The sequence below is a fragment of the Argiope bruennichi genome, chromosome 2 (assembly GCF_947563725.1).
Source record: "Argiope bruennichi chromosome 2, qqArgBrue1.1, whole genome shotgun sequence".
NCBI lineage: Eukaryota > Metazoa > Arthropoda > Arachnida > Araneae > Araneidae > Argiope > Argiope bruennichi.
The window spans coordinates 45,140,941-45,155,537 of NC_079152.1; the positions used below are offsets into that span (position 1 = coordinate 45,140,941).

The 14,597-nt window shown below is 30.1% G+C and overlaps 1 protein-coding gene across 1 annotated transcript; it reads right to left on the bottom strand.

The window, feature by feature from the left end:
* Positions 1-13,199: 13,199 nt before the first annotated feature.
* On the bottom strand, positions 13,200-14,045 carry LOC129962178 (uncharacterized). Its single transcript, XM_056075917.1, has 2 exons — positions 13,946-14,045; positions 13,200-13,879 (listed from the first exon to the last, which is right to left on the bottom strand). Exons 1-2 carry the CDS (start codon positions 14,043-14,045, stop codon positions 13,200-13,202), a joined length of 780 nt encoding a protein of 259 aa, XP_055931892.1.
* Between the last annotated feature and the right edge of the window lie 552 nt (positions 14,046-14,597).

Below are 14,597 nucleotides of genomic sequence, written 5' to 3' on the forward strand. Positions count from 1 at the left end.
TAATAAGCAGCTGACAAAATTCGTATTTACCATCAGTATAAATGGCATTTAATCAAATAAAACAACTGGAATTATTCAGTCCATAACCGAAATAAAATACATGAGATACCGTTTTACATTTGATTTTACAAATAAATTTTTTTTGGACAGTCCAAACAAAGGAAAAATGGGAAACAGAAAAGATCGAAGAAAAAAAAAAATTCAAAAATTTGAAAGTGCAACAAATTGTGGCATTTCCAGTAACACCTTACAGATTGAAAACTGATCCTATAATTTATGGTTCTCGATAAATATTCAAAGAGCTGACACAATTGCACCCTATATTCGTTAAAGCATTCGTTTTTCTTCTTGATTAAACCGAAGAATAAGGGTAAAAAAACACATCCAAAACACCGAATTTGTAAAAAAATGGATCAAAAGAATTCTTTAAAAGAATTGATCTAAATCAATTTGAACTGCAAAATAATCTGAAATTGAAAATGACATACATTTTCAAACATTAATAATCAAAATCACATTTTTTGTAATATTAGCATAAACAAATTTTTAAAAAAAGTATATTTTTCTTAAGAATACTCTCAAAAGACAGCATTGCTGTATACATGATATTTTCAGTAAGACTTTATTTCATCCTTCTGTAAAGAAATCTGATCCAATTGCTGTAGTCTTTTGATCACAAACATATTACCATATTACGTAGCTTTCTGTATTCGTACAATTCAATATGAATCAACTGAATTCTCAGCCAAATGAAATATCGTTTCAAGAAAGAGGTTTCATCAATTCTTCGACACTAGTAATTTCATATGTGAAAAGGTAAATTACTTGGTAAGAAAATTAATACGATAAATTTTGACATTACAACAGTAGGAAAATGAAGATTATACAGTGAGTAAATGCTTAAAAAATTTATTATGAAAACAAATATGCATCCAACAGAAATAAAACATTATCGGAACAAACATGAACCATTAATTACAACAAACATGTAGTATTTTATATTTAAAGCAACATTTAAAAAATATTTTGTAAACTTGTTTATCAAAGTTTACTTACGTAAAATTAAAATAGTAATGCTATTTTATAACAGATAATATACATATTTTATTAGGCTAACATTCTTGAAAATTCAGAACCAAGTTTGACCCTGACATGTAGTCAAGATTATCTTCCAAATTTTGAACATTCAAATGAGAAGAATGAAAATTGTATTAGTTTATTTTAAGGAAAGATTTCTTGCTTCTTATAGATTTATAATATGTCAAAACATTTTTTTTTTGAAAAAATTGCTTTGAACGCTAGCCATTGCTGCATAATCTCTGTTAGGGCATTGGACAGTTCTTGGGCATAATATTCTTGTATAAATGAAAGAAGATATTTTTGGTATGTTTTTAAAAGAAAGAAGGCTGAACTTCCTGAACAGTTGCATCAAGTTTTAAGAATCTATTATAATTATGTACAAAATAAATATTTGACATTACTGTAAATGTTAATAAGCATTCAAGACATTGCTGTTGTAGTTTGGATATTCAAGTCACACTAGTTAAAGTACTCGGAAAAAAGGCGCTAACAATATTTCCAGAGCTAAAAAAGTACGGGATGAAGAATAAAAAAAATCTAAAATAAAATATGAAAATTTGTTGTAATTCAATTAACTGGTATTCATACAAAACGTAGAGGGTAAATTAAAGTTGCTCTGATAATTGCTCTCAAATTCTGAAATCTATCCTAAATTATTTTTTAAAAAATCAGTTGCTTCAAACCTAGTAATACTGATGAATCAGTTAAAAAATTCTATATTAATTGACCATTTCTATTTAACAAAACTAAACACGTCAACAAAGCTGTTGTTTACTTCATTTGTATCACTGGAAATGCCCAGCTAAAAAGGATTTTTTTTAAAAAAAAATATGCATGCGCCTCTCAATGACCCAAGAAATCCATTGTGTAGTCAAGAACTTTATAGAAGTATTTGAAATTATAAATTTTTGGATTATGTTTACTTCCATCAACATTATATTTCGTTTAACATACGCCATGATTGTCATTAAGTTCATGGATTTTCTCTAAGTATCCGAACATATATTGAGAAAAAAATTCTCTAAAAGAAAGCGAAAGAATAAACGATACACTAAATAACACATAAAATTATAATCTCATTTTTGATCTTTTGCTTGAGATTATATTCAGTTAGGGTAAATGTCAGCTTTAGTGACCCTACACGCAGTGTCCATTGATGAAAGACAGAGGTAGATAGTCTAACATTTTTTGAAGTCACAGAACCTTTAAGAATTTGTAAGAGAAAATTTATTTTTAAATTTTAATAAAAGTCAAATATTTATATAAAAAAAATTTTAACAGATAGCTATAACAGGCAGTCAATGGATGATTTATTTAAGGTATAAATTTCATTTTAACACACAATTTACTTCTATTAAAATAACATACACAGCAAAAAAAGTATGTTACAATAACATACTCTTCAATTTACGCAATTGCTCATTTCATTTTGATATTTAAAAAACTTTGGAGGATATTAAATAATGCACTATTGTGACTGGTCATCTTTTAAATACCTTAATTTATTTAAAAACTTCTGCGCAATGCATCCAGCCCAGAAAAGATCTTCAATATTTAAATCTTAAAAAGTTATAAAACTTATTTTTACATTATAAAATTTAAATGACTAGAAGCCTGTTGTAATGTTTATTAATCAAAACTTGTAAAAAATAAAAATTGAACTCTCTTCCAAATTTAAAATGTTTCCTATATTCCTAGATAACGTTTCAAATTTTTTGATCAACTCAGTTCTATAGCACAAAAAAGTCCTACAATATTTTTGCGATATCTTCATGAAATTAAAAAAAAAATATTCAGAATATCGAATAAGCTGAAGATATAATATTTAGCAATAATAAGAATAAAAGAAAATTCTATATTTAATCTCACTCAAATGTCACTAAACTGGTTCCTAAACTTGTTACTTTTTATGAATCAAGAAATTTTCCAGTGAGTTGTACAAAACCGGCGATATCCAAAGCCGAGTACGATTCTTCACCTACTTTCTCAAGCCAAACTATTGCGTTTTGACTGTTCAATAATTGTAAGCCTAAAATTATCAATAAAAAATGCTCTAAAAGTTCAATGGGGAAATATATTTTTAAAAATTCCATAATTACATAATTGAATGCAAATAGTAGCAGTATAAAACGAAGTGAAAGAATATCAGACAAATATCCGATTTATCACCGAATCGTTCAAAATATTTAAATTTTTTATCGTTTAAATAGTTTTATATCCGAATAGTTCAAGTAAATAACGAATATGCTCCACAATTTCTATAAAGAAATGAATATATCATACATATGCTTAATATTGCAGCTGCTCAATCAATTTATATATTTGTAACTTAAGTCTTGCTACTGCTCAAATTTGTGAGTATTGTGAACAAGCATTTGCGAGTATTGTAAAGTAAAATAAAAAAGCTTGAATATGAAATCAATAAATTTATTTACAATTTTTCCATAAAAAATCAGTGGATCATTGCAACAGTAAATTGGAGATACATAATTATTTAAAAAGATTCAATCAAAATGGTAAAATTCGAGCTATACAATTTTGCAATTTCCCACAAGAATTTCATAAAAAGTTACAAAAGCATTTTCTAAAAATTAAAAATTTGAAAAAAATTAAAATATTTAATTTATAAGATAATTATAGTTATTATCAATACATATAATTTTATTGAACAACAAATCGTATTAACCAAGTTGCTTCTCTGGTATGTCCATTTATATTAACAGATAATTCAATTTTAAACAAACGTTGAATAATATAAACAAAATAAGGGCATTTATAATCTTAAAATTCTACCACATCAGGAAGTAAACTTCAAAATACTATCTACACAATAATTAAATTTACAATAAAGTCTTCAATACAGCTCCAATAGTTACTAGCTTTGCACAGTTAAACACATGGCTAGAATTTCAACCCAAATGAACATATTGCTGTATTTATAATTTCAGGCAGAACTATTCTAAATAATTTTTTCAACATTTAAGAGGATCTATTCTTTGAGAATGAAAATTATATTAATTTCGAAAAAAATACTTTGAACTTTCTATAAATAAAAGCAGATTATTCAAAAAGATATTAAGTTTAAATCAAACTTTTGTTAATATTAAAGAATTCTTTGCACAATTGTTAATCGAATCCACTCATTTTTATACCAATAAAATGATATTTTATGAAAATACCTTCATCCACAATTTAACAATTTTGAAAGTTTGAGCGAGTGTTAAAATTTAGCTTAAAGCATATTGATCATCATGGTGATCAGGCATGGTGATCATATGCTTTCTCAAATATTAGAGGACTATTGATTCGTTGGCCGGTCGAACCAATCAATCATCCTCAACCGAAAAAAAAAAAGTAAACCTGAATTCATTTTATCTTTTAGTTATTAATATGCATACTTTCCTTACAATTTCTAGTAGATATAAAAGGAATTGGATAAAAGTTATACATTAAGGATTTAAAGCATTAAGAAATAATTTATTCATAAGCAAAAATGTTTTTTGAAGAAATTTAATAAGTGGATTCAATTAATGAATATTTTTAATGCTCAGTCATAATATAAAGTTATCGTTGAAATAATCAAACTATTAAAATATGATTTAAATTGAATTATTACGAAATATGATTTATTTATCAAAGGAAAAAAAATATACTACGTATTGAGTAATCAAAGTTCATTAACACTAAAACATAAAAAAAGTTAATTCTTTACAAACGTTTACACACATTTGCAAACAAAATAAATCACAACAACATTTAACAACTCAGTCATAGATCTCGTGGTAATCTCCATTTGCAGCGAAACATTGCATAGGAGCAGGACAGACTGATTGAGGCTTTAGTATTACCACATTAATTAAATGATCAATATTTCACTGCAAATATCTATTCTCTGGTTTCTGCTTGAAATTTCCAAGTAAAAATCAATTACTAAAATATTAATAATGGTAGCCAGTACCATAAGGTGGATGAATTAACCATATTAAACATTGACAATTTGAATTATTGGGTATTTAACAATTAAAGCAAACATCCAATATTACTATACTTAGAGAATTATACGCTGGCATGAATAAAATTAATCCAAGTATTATATATTTTCTATTCAGTCACTAATTACAAACATAAAATTATTTGCTACAAGATTTTTTGCCAACTAGATTATAATCAAATGGGCTCGCGTCGATATTTCACAGAAGACACTCATTCAACAATTAAGCATAATAAAATTTTGATTTCAGATAAGGGAAGTTATACACACTAATGTGTTCATTCTTAAAAGCAAGTCTTGCTTTTTGTCGAAAATTTTTTTATACATAGCAATTGACAAGCAATTTAAGCATACAAATATAGAAGTAATCAGTACAATACACATTAAATTAATATCAAACTTAGTTGCATGACTTCAAAATTTTTTACACATCTCTTGACAAATAATAACTATATGAATTTAATTAAAATGTAGAAAATCACTACCGGCAAAGATGCGTTTGGGAAATACTCCCTTACAACTGAAATATTTTTTAATCTATTGTTTGTGGAAAGATTATAGATATAATATCTTACGATGATAGTCTCTTTTGCTGGCTATACAATAATCCATGAAATACCATTTTATTTTATTAGCATAAAATGCGAGAGTGGAATAAATTGCACCGAATAAGACTATATTAGAGCTAAGTGCCTATCGGTTCTAATAATTGAAATCCAATAAATACAGCATGTATTTGTAAAAGTATTATGGTAAACAAAAAAAATATTCTTAAATTCACAAATTTGGATCAAACACCAGAGGAGGTTAATGTAAATATTTTTTTTATTAGGTTATCGTTCTCTTTTAATAAAAAGGTAAGAATATCAGCGAAAGTATTTCAACTTCTATTGATAATCAAGCTCTATTAAAACATTGAACAATCATTTCATCTAATGGACAAGAATTTAAAGATTGCAGAAAGAATTTATGTATATAGCATGCATGCCCAATGCGGCATCATGAAAAATACGTCTTTATGTCTAGAAATCCACAGTGAAGAAATTACCCATTTATAAGTACCGAATTTGCTTTCAACTTTTCTTGTCTCTGATTAAATGCAGCGCTCAGCTGTAATTAAAAGATGGAGGATAAGAAATTGATAGCCGATTTAGTATCGGTTTTCCAATTCACTTTTGGTATTAACTTTTGATGGTACCCAAAAAACTTAATGTAGGAATACTCTAAAAGTCAATAAAAGTTACATTATTACTTATTACCTCTACTTATAAAGTACTTATTGCTCTTTTAAGAAGTGAATATTAAAATTGATTCAAAGTTTCTAAAAGATTCATTTTGTATACTGATAGCAAATGTATTGAAATTGTAACTTCCATTGTGATGATCTATAACCATGTTTTAGGGTGTGTGATCCATCCTTTAAAAGTTGGTGCATATGGCTGATAAAATTGATGTAGAAAATGGAAATATATATTGAAATATAAGAGAATGTCCTTGCAAATCATCCGAAATATAATTCAAAGTTCCGTCCATGAATTATAATCAAGAATAGATGCTGGAATTTTTTACACCACGAAAAAGCATCTGGAAGTATACTATGCATAAGGGAGTTGCTTACTTTCCTGAAATACTACAAAAAGGAGAGAGACATAATGCGAAAGCATCGTCCAAACTATGTATATTTTCACAATGCTTCCAAATATTAATGTCTGATGAACATAATTGAGAAATTTCAAATAGGAAGATCGATTGGAGCAATATGTGACACCAACATAATCTATGTGACAATATGTGACACCACGATAGATACATAGTAGACAAGAGAGCTTTTGCGGTCCCAAAAAAGAATTTTAAAATATATGATCAAAAAAACCTTTCTTAGTTCGATAATGTAAGGAAGCAAAGAACGTTTGGAAAATATATCAAAAATTTATGACTATCCTGCAGGTGAATTAGGACGCTATTCAAAAGCCCTGTACAGGGATAAAAAAGACCATCCCAGAAAAGTGATAGTTTTTTTAATGTAGAAATAGTAAAATACTCCCGGTTTGACTACTCAGAACTACTGATGTCTGAAGTTGACTTTATGTGTATTCCAAATTACGAGCATAGAACAGAATCTAAATAATCAACATAAGGATTTTTATACACTCGGTGGAAGCTGCAACAGACGATGCAAAACTGAATAGAAATAAGTGGATTCTTAAACATCGTTTTTTTATATTTTCGAAGCTGTAAAAGCAATATTTTCAGTTGTTATTAAACTAATTGTTGGCAATGATTTGTTCATAAAATTCTATAACTTTTAAAATAGCAGGCGTATAGAACGAAGGAGAGCAATGTTCATCTCTTGCATAAGTACTTCAATATTAAGGAGGAAAATTAGCATGAAAATAAATATACACAACTAGACAATATATCAATCACTAATAAATACAACAACTATGAAATACATTTTTCAAATTTTAGGTAACACAAAATAAACCAATGCAAACAACTAGTCACCAGGAAATTACTTTATATATTTAAACTCCTGTTACCAGCGTTTTGTAATGCACATGAGAAATTTCATGCATTGTTTGAGAATCTTGCATAAATCAGAGTGGCAAGTAGCTAGGTTTCAATAATGCAAGACCCAATAACGCTGAACCAAGATTTTCTTTAAAATTCTTGAAGCCTCTAACAAGAATGACATTTGAAATCAAAGGAGCAAGCAATTTTCAGTGACTGCCGACCATAGTAGATGAAATCTTATATCCCTTGAGTAGAATGAAGTTGTCTCTAAAAAGGATGGATTCTTGTTCTTAATACTCTAGTTAAAAATTTAAATTCTAAGAAATGGTTAATGGAGATTCAGAAAAGTTCAAAAAATTCAAAAGTTGCACTTTGATATGATCTTTGTATCATCTGAGAAAATCTGAAAAAAAAAATGATTTATAGAGATGATGGGAATTTACCAAATCAAAAACAGAAAAAATTAAATTAGTAAATGTGATATTACTAGCATAATATTTTTTTCAAAAGTTATATAAACAGTTATACTAGAAAATTACCTTTTAATAATGGAAGTATTTAGTTCATCTTTGTGCGAAGAATAATTTTCAAAGAAAATTTTAACATACTGCAATTATTTTTCCAATCCTTAGGTCCAGTCTACTGCTTATCTTTTCTTAAGAACTTTTGATAGTTTTCCCGTGGAAAAAATGTGCTAAGAAAAAGAAAATATTTGATTCAACCAAGGAAAAATCAAATAAATTGAATCAGCTTTTAATAATCATACGATGGTTACGTTGCAAACGTGCATCTTTACACGATTATAAATATTAAATTTAGGATCTTACCTAGTTGTGATCGACGAAGTAAGGCGATACTATCCAGGAGAACCATTTTTATCCATGATAGTCGACGTCAGTAAAAGATGGGTCCGGAAATGGGAAAGTAATCACTGAGTAGACAATGCCATCTCATTTATACAGGAGAAAATGACATAGATGAGACATCTTTCATTTTTCTATATCAGCAAACTAATTTGCATCTCTGAAATTCAAAACTTAAAAACTATGAACAACGTTGATTTCTGACAAAAGTTATTTAACTGTGTTTAGAGGAGCGGTTTAGAATTATGGCTTCCTCAAATTTAAGTAAATCTTAAAAATAATAAAACCGATTTCTTCCAATTCTGCTGAAAGTAAATTGAGTACTAAGAATTATACATATCCAGCACTATTAGCAATGAAACTCCGAAGTGAATAGAGTTCCTAAAATATCCGACACAAGGAATGAAAAATTTCAGAGAATAGCAACAACTCATAACTGCTTTGAATTTATTTCCTCATTCTTACCACCAGCCGTCTTGATTGGATTGTATATTTCTATTGAATTCTTTTTGCCAAACAATTCCGATTTCACTCTCCTTTTGTGATGGCAAGTGTTTCGGCATATTTCAAGGCTTAGAATTTCAGAAAATAATTAAAAAAATAAATATTAGTCTTTCAATGCAGTTGCAAGGCTTGAGGTTTATCATCACTGTTTGACTCGGTTCTCTCAGGCCGGAGCTAATGCAGCAATTGCAATTTCGCCAAGCCTCACCAAAAATAGTGAGATGCGAAACTTTAACACTGAAAATGTTGTAATTTTTCTTTTAAACACTTTGAGAAAAGGTTACCGTTCTTCTAAAACAGCTTTTGTAAGTTGATAGTATAGAATTCAGAAACAGCTCCAACGTTTCACTAACTCGAGAATTTATAAAATATACAACTGGATGCTGCAACTATCTTTCCTCAGTGTTCTTGAAATACTACATGGTCCCCCTACTTAGTAGAAGCTACGACAAAACAAGATTTTGGAATCTAAAGTTATATTTCAACTTGACGCATCGTAGCAGAATTCTGCTCTTAATTATCTCGGAATTTAACTTTATTTTTTTAAAGCGTTATCTAATAAATGATTGAAAAATAATCACCAATTTATCAAATGAAAGGAAGCTCTTTATTGGAAATTATCCCTTTGAAATCGAAACAGAATTCTATATTTTATAAGGCTGAGTTTAATTTTTTGGTTTAAAAATATTTTGATCAAGTTAACAATTCAGAGATTTTATTACGAACTACTACAGTCACTCCTGCTATTTTTCAGAAATTGATAATTAGGGAACTAAATTTTATTCATTACATAAATGTTGATACTCAGTTTGTCAGTTTTATTTGAGATAAGAACAGATTTTATTTCGAGGAATTATTTAACAATGTCTTTATTCAAAATGCTCCTTCCGGATTATGCAGTAACCTTTAACTGCATGTGGAATAGAAATCCGCGATATAATTGAATATATTTCATGTGTGACTATTTTTACATTAGTATATTTAAAATATCGGACACAAGTAGTTGTAATTAAAAATATTTATTTAAAACATTTTGGGAATTGATATTCGTCTCGAACCATTACGATTTGATTTTTAAAATATCTGTTTTTCATTGGCGATTGATTCATTTAGAGAATATATATTCCAAGAACGTCTCAAGGACGTTCTCTCTCTTTGCTTGGACTTAAACGAATATTTGATGGGATGTGACAATGTACCTCTATAAAAGAGGAATTTTAATAGAAACAGAAAACTGAAAGAAGTTCAAAAAAATATTTTGATTAGGGAAAATTATCTTGGGGTATATGGACAATGCTTTAGACCATTTTAAATGTCGAAAATAAAACAATTCACATCTTAAAGAAGAGCAATCGTAATTCAAGATCCTACATTCAATATAAAAAAAAATTAAAATTTCAAGTGCTGTTGCGAATTGAAATGGAACATGAATCATTCCTCATAGTAATTTTAATTTGTTACCTTATCACTATGGATGAAAGTAGAGGAACAAAGCGTTTGAAAAAAGAAAACTATTGAGAATCTCTTGGAATTCATTTTAAATAGAGGCAAAAATCTAAGTATTTATTTCTAACTACATGAAATCCCAAATCTGATTTTTCACCGGACTGGGCAAAAACATTAACTCGCAGAAATATATTTTATAATTATACTGAAATTTACTGTATATCTTATTAGGCGCTGCTAAATAGTGAACTGAATGAAAATGTCAATTACAAAAACTGTATTTCGTTACTATCAAATTATAGTTATTATCGTAATTGAGTTGAGAGGATAAAAAGCTTTGTTTATCAAAAATCGAAATTCCTCACCTGTTCATAGTCGAAGAGTTTTTAATATTTAAAATATTAAATATTGATAACTGCTCGAAATTAAACTCTTTATAGCATGCATTAAATAAAAGATTTTTTTTTTTGCTTATCCCCCCCATCAGTTTCCGTTAAAATTCTAAAATTACCCGTTCTAAGAAATTAGCAATCCTAGACATTGTTATATTCCACATACCCTTTCACCAAGTCTGAAGACAGTGCTGAATATTTTTAGTGTTTCGAAAACTATATAGGAATTCTCAGAAAATGTTCCCCAAACTTGGATTTCAAAAAAATTCTGAAGATGTCAAAAGCTTTTGGAAAATATTTTACATGTTCTCTTCAGTAGATCAGGGTTTTAATTTAAAGTGCATGGTTGAATTTGGACAACTTGTAGAGCATCTCCAAATAACGTGTTTAATTGATTCAACATTACGTCTTAAAGAAAAATTAAGAAATTCCAGAGTTACATCAGCAAGACTTCCCCTGTGTCAATATTCACGAAATTATATTGAATTCATCCCGAATAAAATTGTGAAAAATAAAACGATTATATACCAACAGTAGAGCACTTGGTTGTAAATGAATTATGAGCAGAAAGACATCTGTCTTATTCCTTTAAGGCGAAGAAAAAAAAATATTCTTGGTTTTGTATTTTGACATACCCACTGATATCTGGATACAGTCAGTAATTCATAAAATAAACTCGGAAGCAAAAACTGCAATTGTGCTAGGCCCTTACTGGTTCCTTAAGGAACAATTTTAATATACATATTTCAGATCACAAAGTATTAACAATTGTATGAGATTCTGATATCTTTATACATCCTTTCTCGTACTAGGAAAGGCCGAATAAATATATTCTAGAATGCAATAAACTAGTTAATCTCGGTTGGCAAGTTTTTGAAATTTTAAAATCTAGAGTGCATGACATTTATCAATGACCAAAATATTAATACTATTATTGCTATCTACAACAAGTGGCTAACATTTCTAGAAAAGGAAGGTGAAATCTGAATACCCGATAAGTTTAAATAGCTTTTAAAAGTATACGCTATTTCATATTAATAGAAAACCAGCATAGTATATTGTTTTAAATGTTAAGTAACCTTAAAACGAATGCCAAAGATATTTTAGGAGCATTAAGGATATTGTTACTTAATGCTGAGTGAAAAGATTCATAAAAACGTTTAGTGTACCTTGAACTCTAATCTAAAAAAACTAGTTCCAAACAAAAGAGTTTAAAATCGAATAATAATCTAGAAAAGTATATTTCCAAGCTAAAAGGATATTAAACTAAAATTTTTCTGTGCGATTTTTCAGATTTCAATAAATGTATTGCACAGGCATTTAAACTGATAAATTTAACAACATCTACTTTTACTAACAGAATATTCAGAAGCCCATATGGAATCCCAATGGCCTTATATTAATGTCTTTTACCGATACTTAAACACGGAAAATATGGAATGAATATTTTATCGTGACCATATAACACTTAAGTTGGTACTTCCACTTACCGTTGGTTTCAAGATAGAATAATCAAAGCGAGAGAAAACATTTCTCATAATATTCAGAAATTTAGTTTTTTAAACACAAAAGCAAAGAGGAACTCGAGAGTGATTAAACTCATGAATTGCTAGTACGATTTGTTTATCCAAGTGAAAAGTATTATCGGTAAAATACAGGATGGAGAGTAGTTCATGAAAATAAAACAATTTTTATAAAATAATGATCACCTATGTTCCCTAACTAAAGTTCGATTTCTTAATGAATTATTGTTTCGTCATTAATAACCATTAATGAAGTTTACTTATTACTACAGTTCAAAATTTTTGGCCTATTAATATTACTCTTTCCCATGAAATATACTTTTGATTTTACATATCACATAATCCACTTTCCCTATGCTATTTCTTATTTTAAACGTTTACAATAAAAAGAACATTTTCCTTGACAGGGGGCCAAAAATTCCGAATTTCTCTCTAACTATACCAGGCGAAAACTACGTGCGCTATTTAATACATCTAAAGATCGTCAATTTGTATTGTTCACAATATTCACTCGCCATGCAACATATATTTCTATGTTTCGTAACACGAAACATCGTCCCGCATTTTCTTCATTCCATACATTACCCACATCGCCTCACATTTTCTTCACTCGCTTAATTTCGCACGCACACACACACACACACACACTAAGTTCTACACTCCATGTATTACACACACACACACACACACACACACACACACACACACACACACACCAGAACAGTCCTGAAACTCTTTACTCCACACCTACTCAGATAAGACATTTTTTTGCACGAATTACTACCACTTCGAAACAAAGTCTAAATTTTGCAATTCCACACCCCCATACATTACCCACACGCAATAATCAAATTCCACACCCCCATACATTACCCACACGCAATAATCAAATTTCACACCCCCATACATTACCCACACACACTCCGAAACGATCCCGAAAGTCTACACTCCAGGCATTACCCGCACACACTCCGAAACGGTCCCGAAAGTCTACACTCCAGGCATTACCCGCACACACTCCGAAACGGTCCCGAAAGTCTACACTCCAGGCATTACCCGCACACACTCCGAAACGGTCCCGAAAGTCTACACTCCAGGCATTACCCGCACACACTCCGAAACGGTCCCGAAAGTCTACACTCCAGGCATTACCCGCACACACTCCGAAACGGTCCTGAAAGTCCACACTCCAGGCATTACCCGCACACACTCCGAAACGATCCCGAAAGTCTACACTCCAGGCATTACCCGCACACACTCCGAAACGATCCCGAAAGTCTACACTCCAGGCATTACCCGCACACACTCCGAAACGATCCCGAAAGTCTACACTCCAGGCATTACCCGCACACACTCCGAAACGATCCCGAAAGTCTACACTCCAGGCATTACCCGCACACACTCCGAAACGATCCCGAAAGTCTACACTCCAGGCATTACCCGCACACACTCCGAAACGATCCCGAAAGTCTACACTCCAGGCATTACCCGCACACACTCCGAAACGATCCCGAAAGTCTACACTCCAGGCATTACCCGCACACACTCCGAAACGGTCCGGAAAGTCTACACATCAGGCATTACCCGCACACACTCCGAAACGGTCCCGCAAGTCTACAACCCAGGCATTACCCACATTCCCACAAGATTCCCGAAGTCGATATGAAAACCATTCACCCCAAGTTTCTGCACTCCAAGCATTACCCAAATTCCATAAGATCCCCAAATACATAACAAAACCTCACTCTCCATTCGTCAAAAAACTCCAAGCTAAATCTAACACGGTCTGAAAATTCTCTTCATATCAACTACCGTGAGCCCTCGAAATTCTTTACGCCACACTTTATCAACACATTGATACGATCCGGATTTTTTTTATCTATGAATTGTCCTCCCACAGACCCTTCGATATGACCAAATTCTTCGCTCCATGCATTACTCATAGTCCAATTCGACTCAAATTTCCCATCTAACCTCCATTAACATCAGAAATAGAATTAAATTGACAAAACAATTCCTCTGCGTTAACGTATCCTCATATGCCTATTGATATTCTCTAAAATTCAATTTATTTCTTATTTATGAAAATGGGATTTGGTTATCAATATTTATCACTCGTAATTAGTTCGAATTTCGGAATGGTGAACAGTTGTATCTTGCCAGTGAAAATACACAATAAGTATTTTCCTTAGTACTTATAGAAATAAATTCAATTATTACAATTTATAAATTTTTAGTACATCAATAAATATATTTCTAATAACTTATTTATAGAAATGTTGCA

Bases quoted from the DNA above. Each gene is read 5' to 3' on its own strand.
- LOC129962178 (XM_056075917.1), bottom strand. From the start codon at position 14,045: ATGTATTTGGGGATCTTATGGAATTTGGGTAATGCTTGGAGTGCAGAA. The intron at 13,880-13,945 runs GTAATGCCTGGG...CCTGATGTGTAG, and splicing joins GGAATCTTGTGGGAATGTGG to ACTTTCCGGACCGTTTCGGA.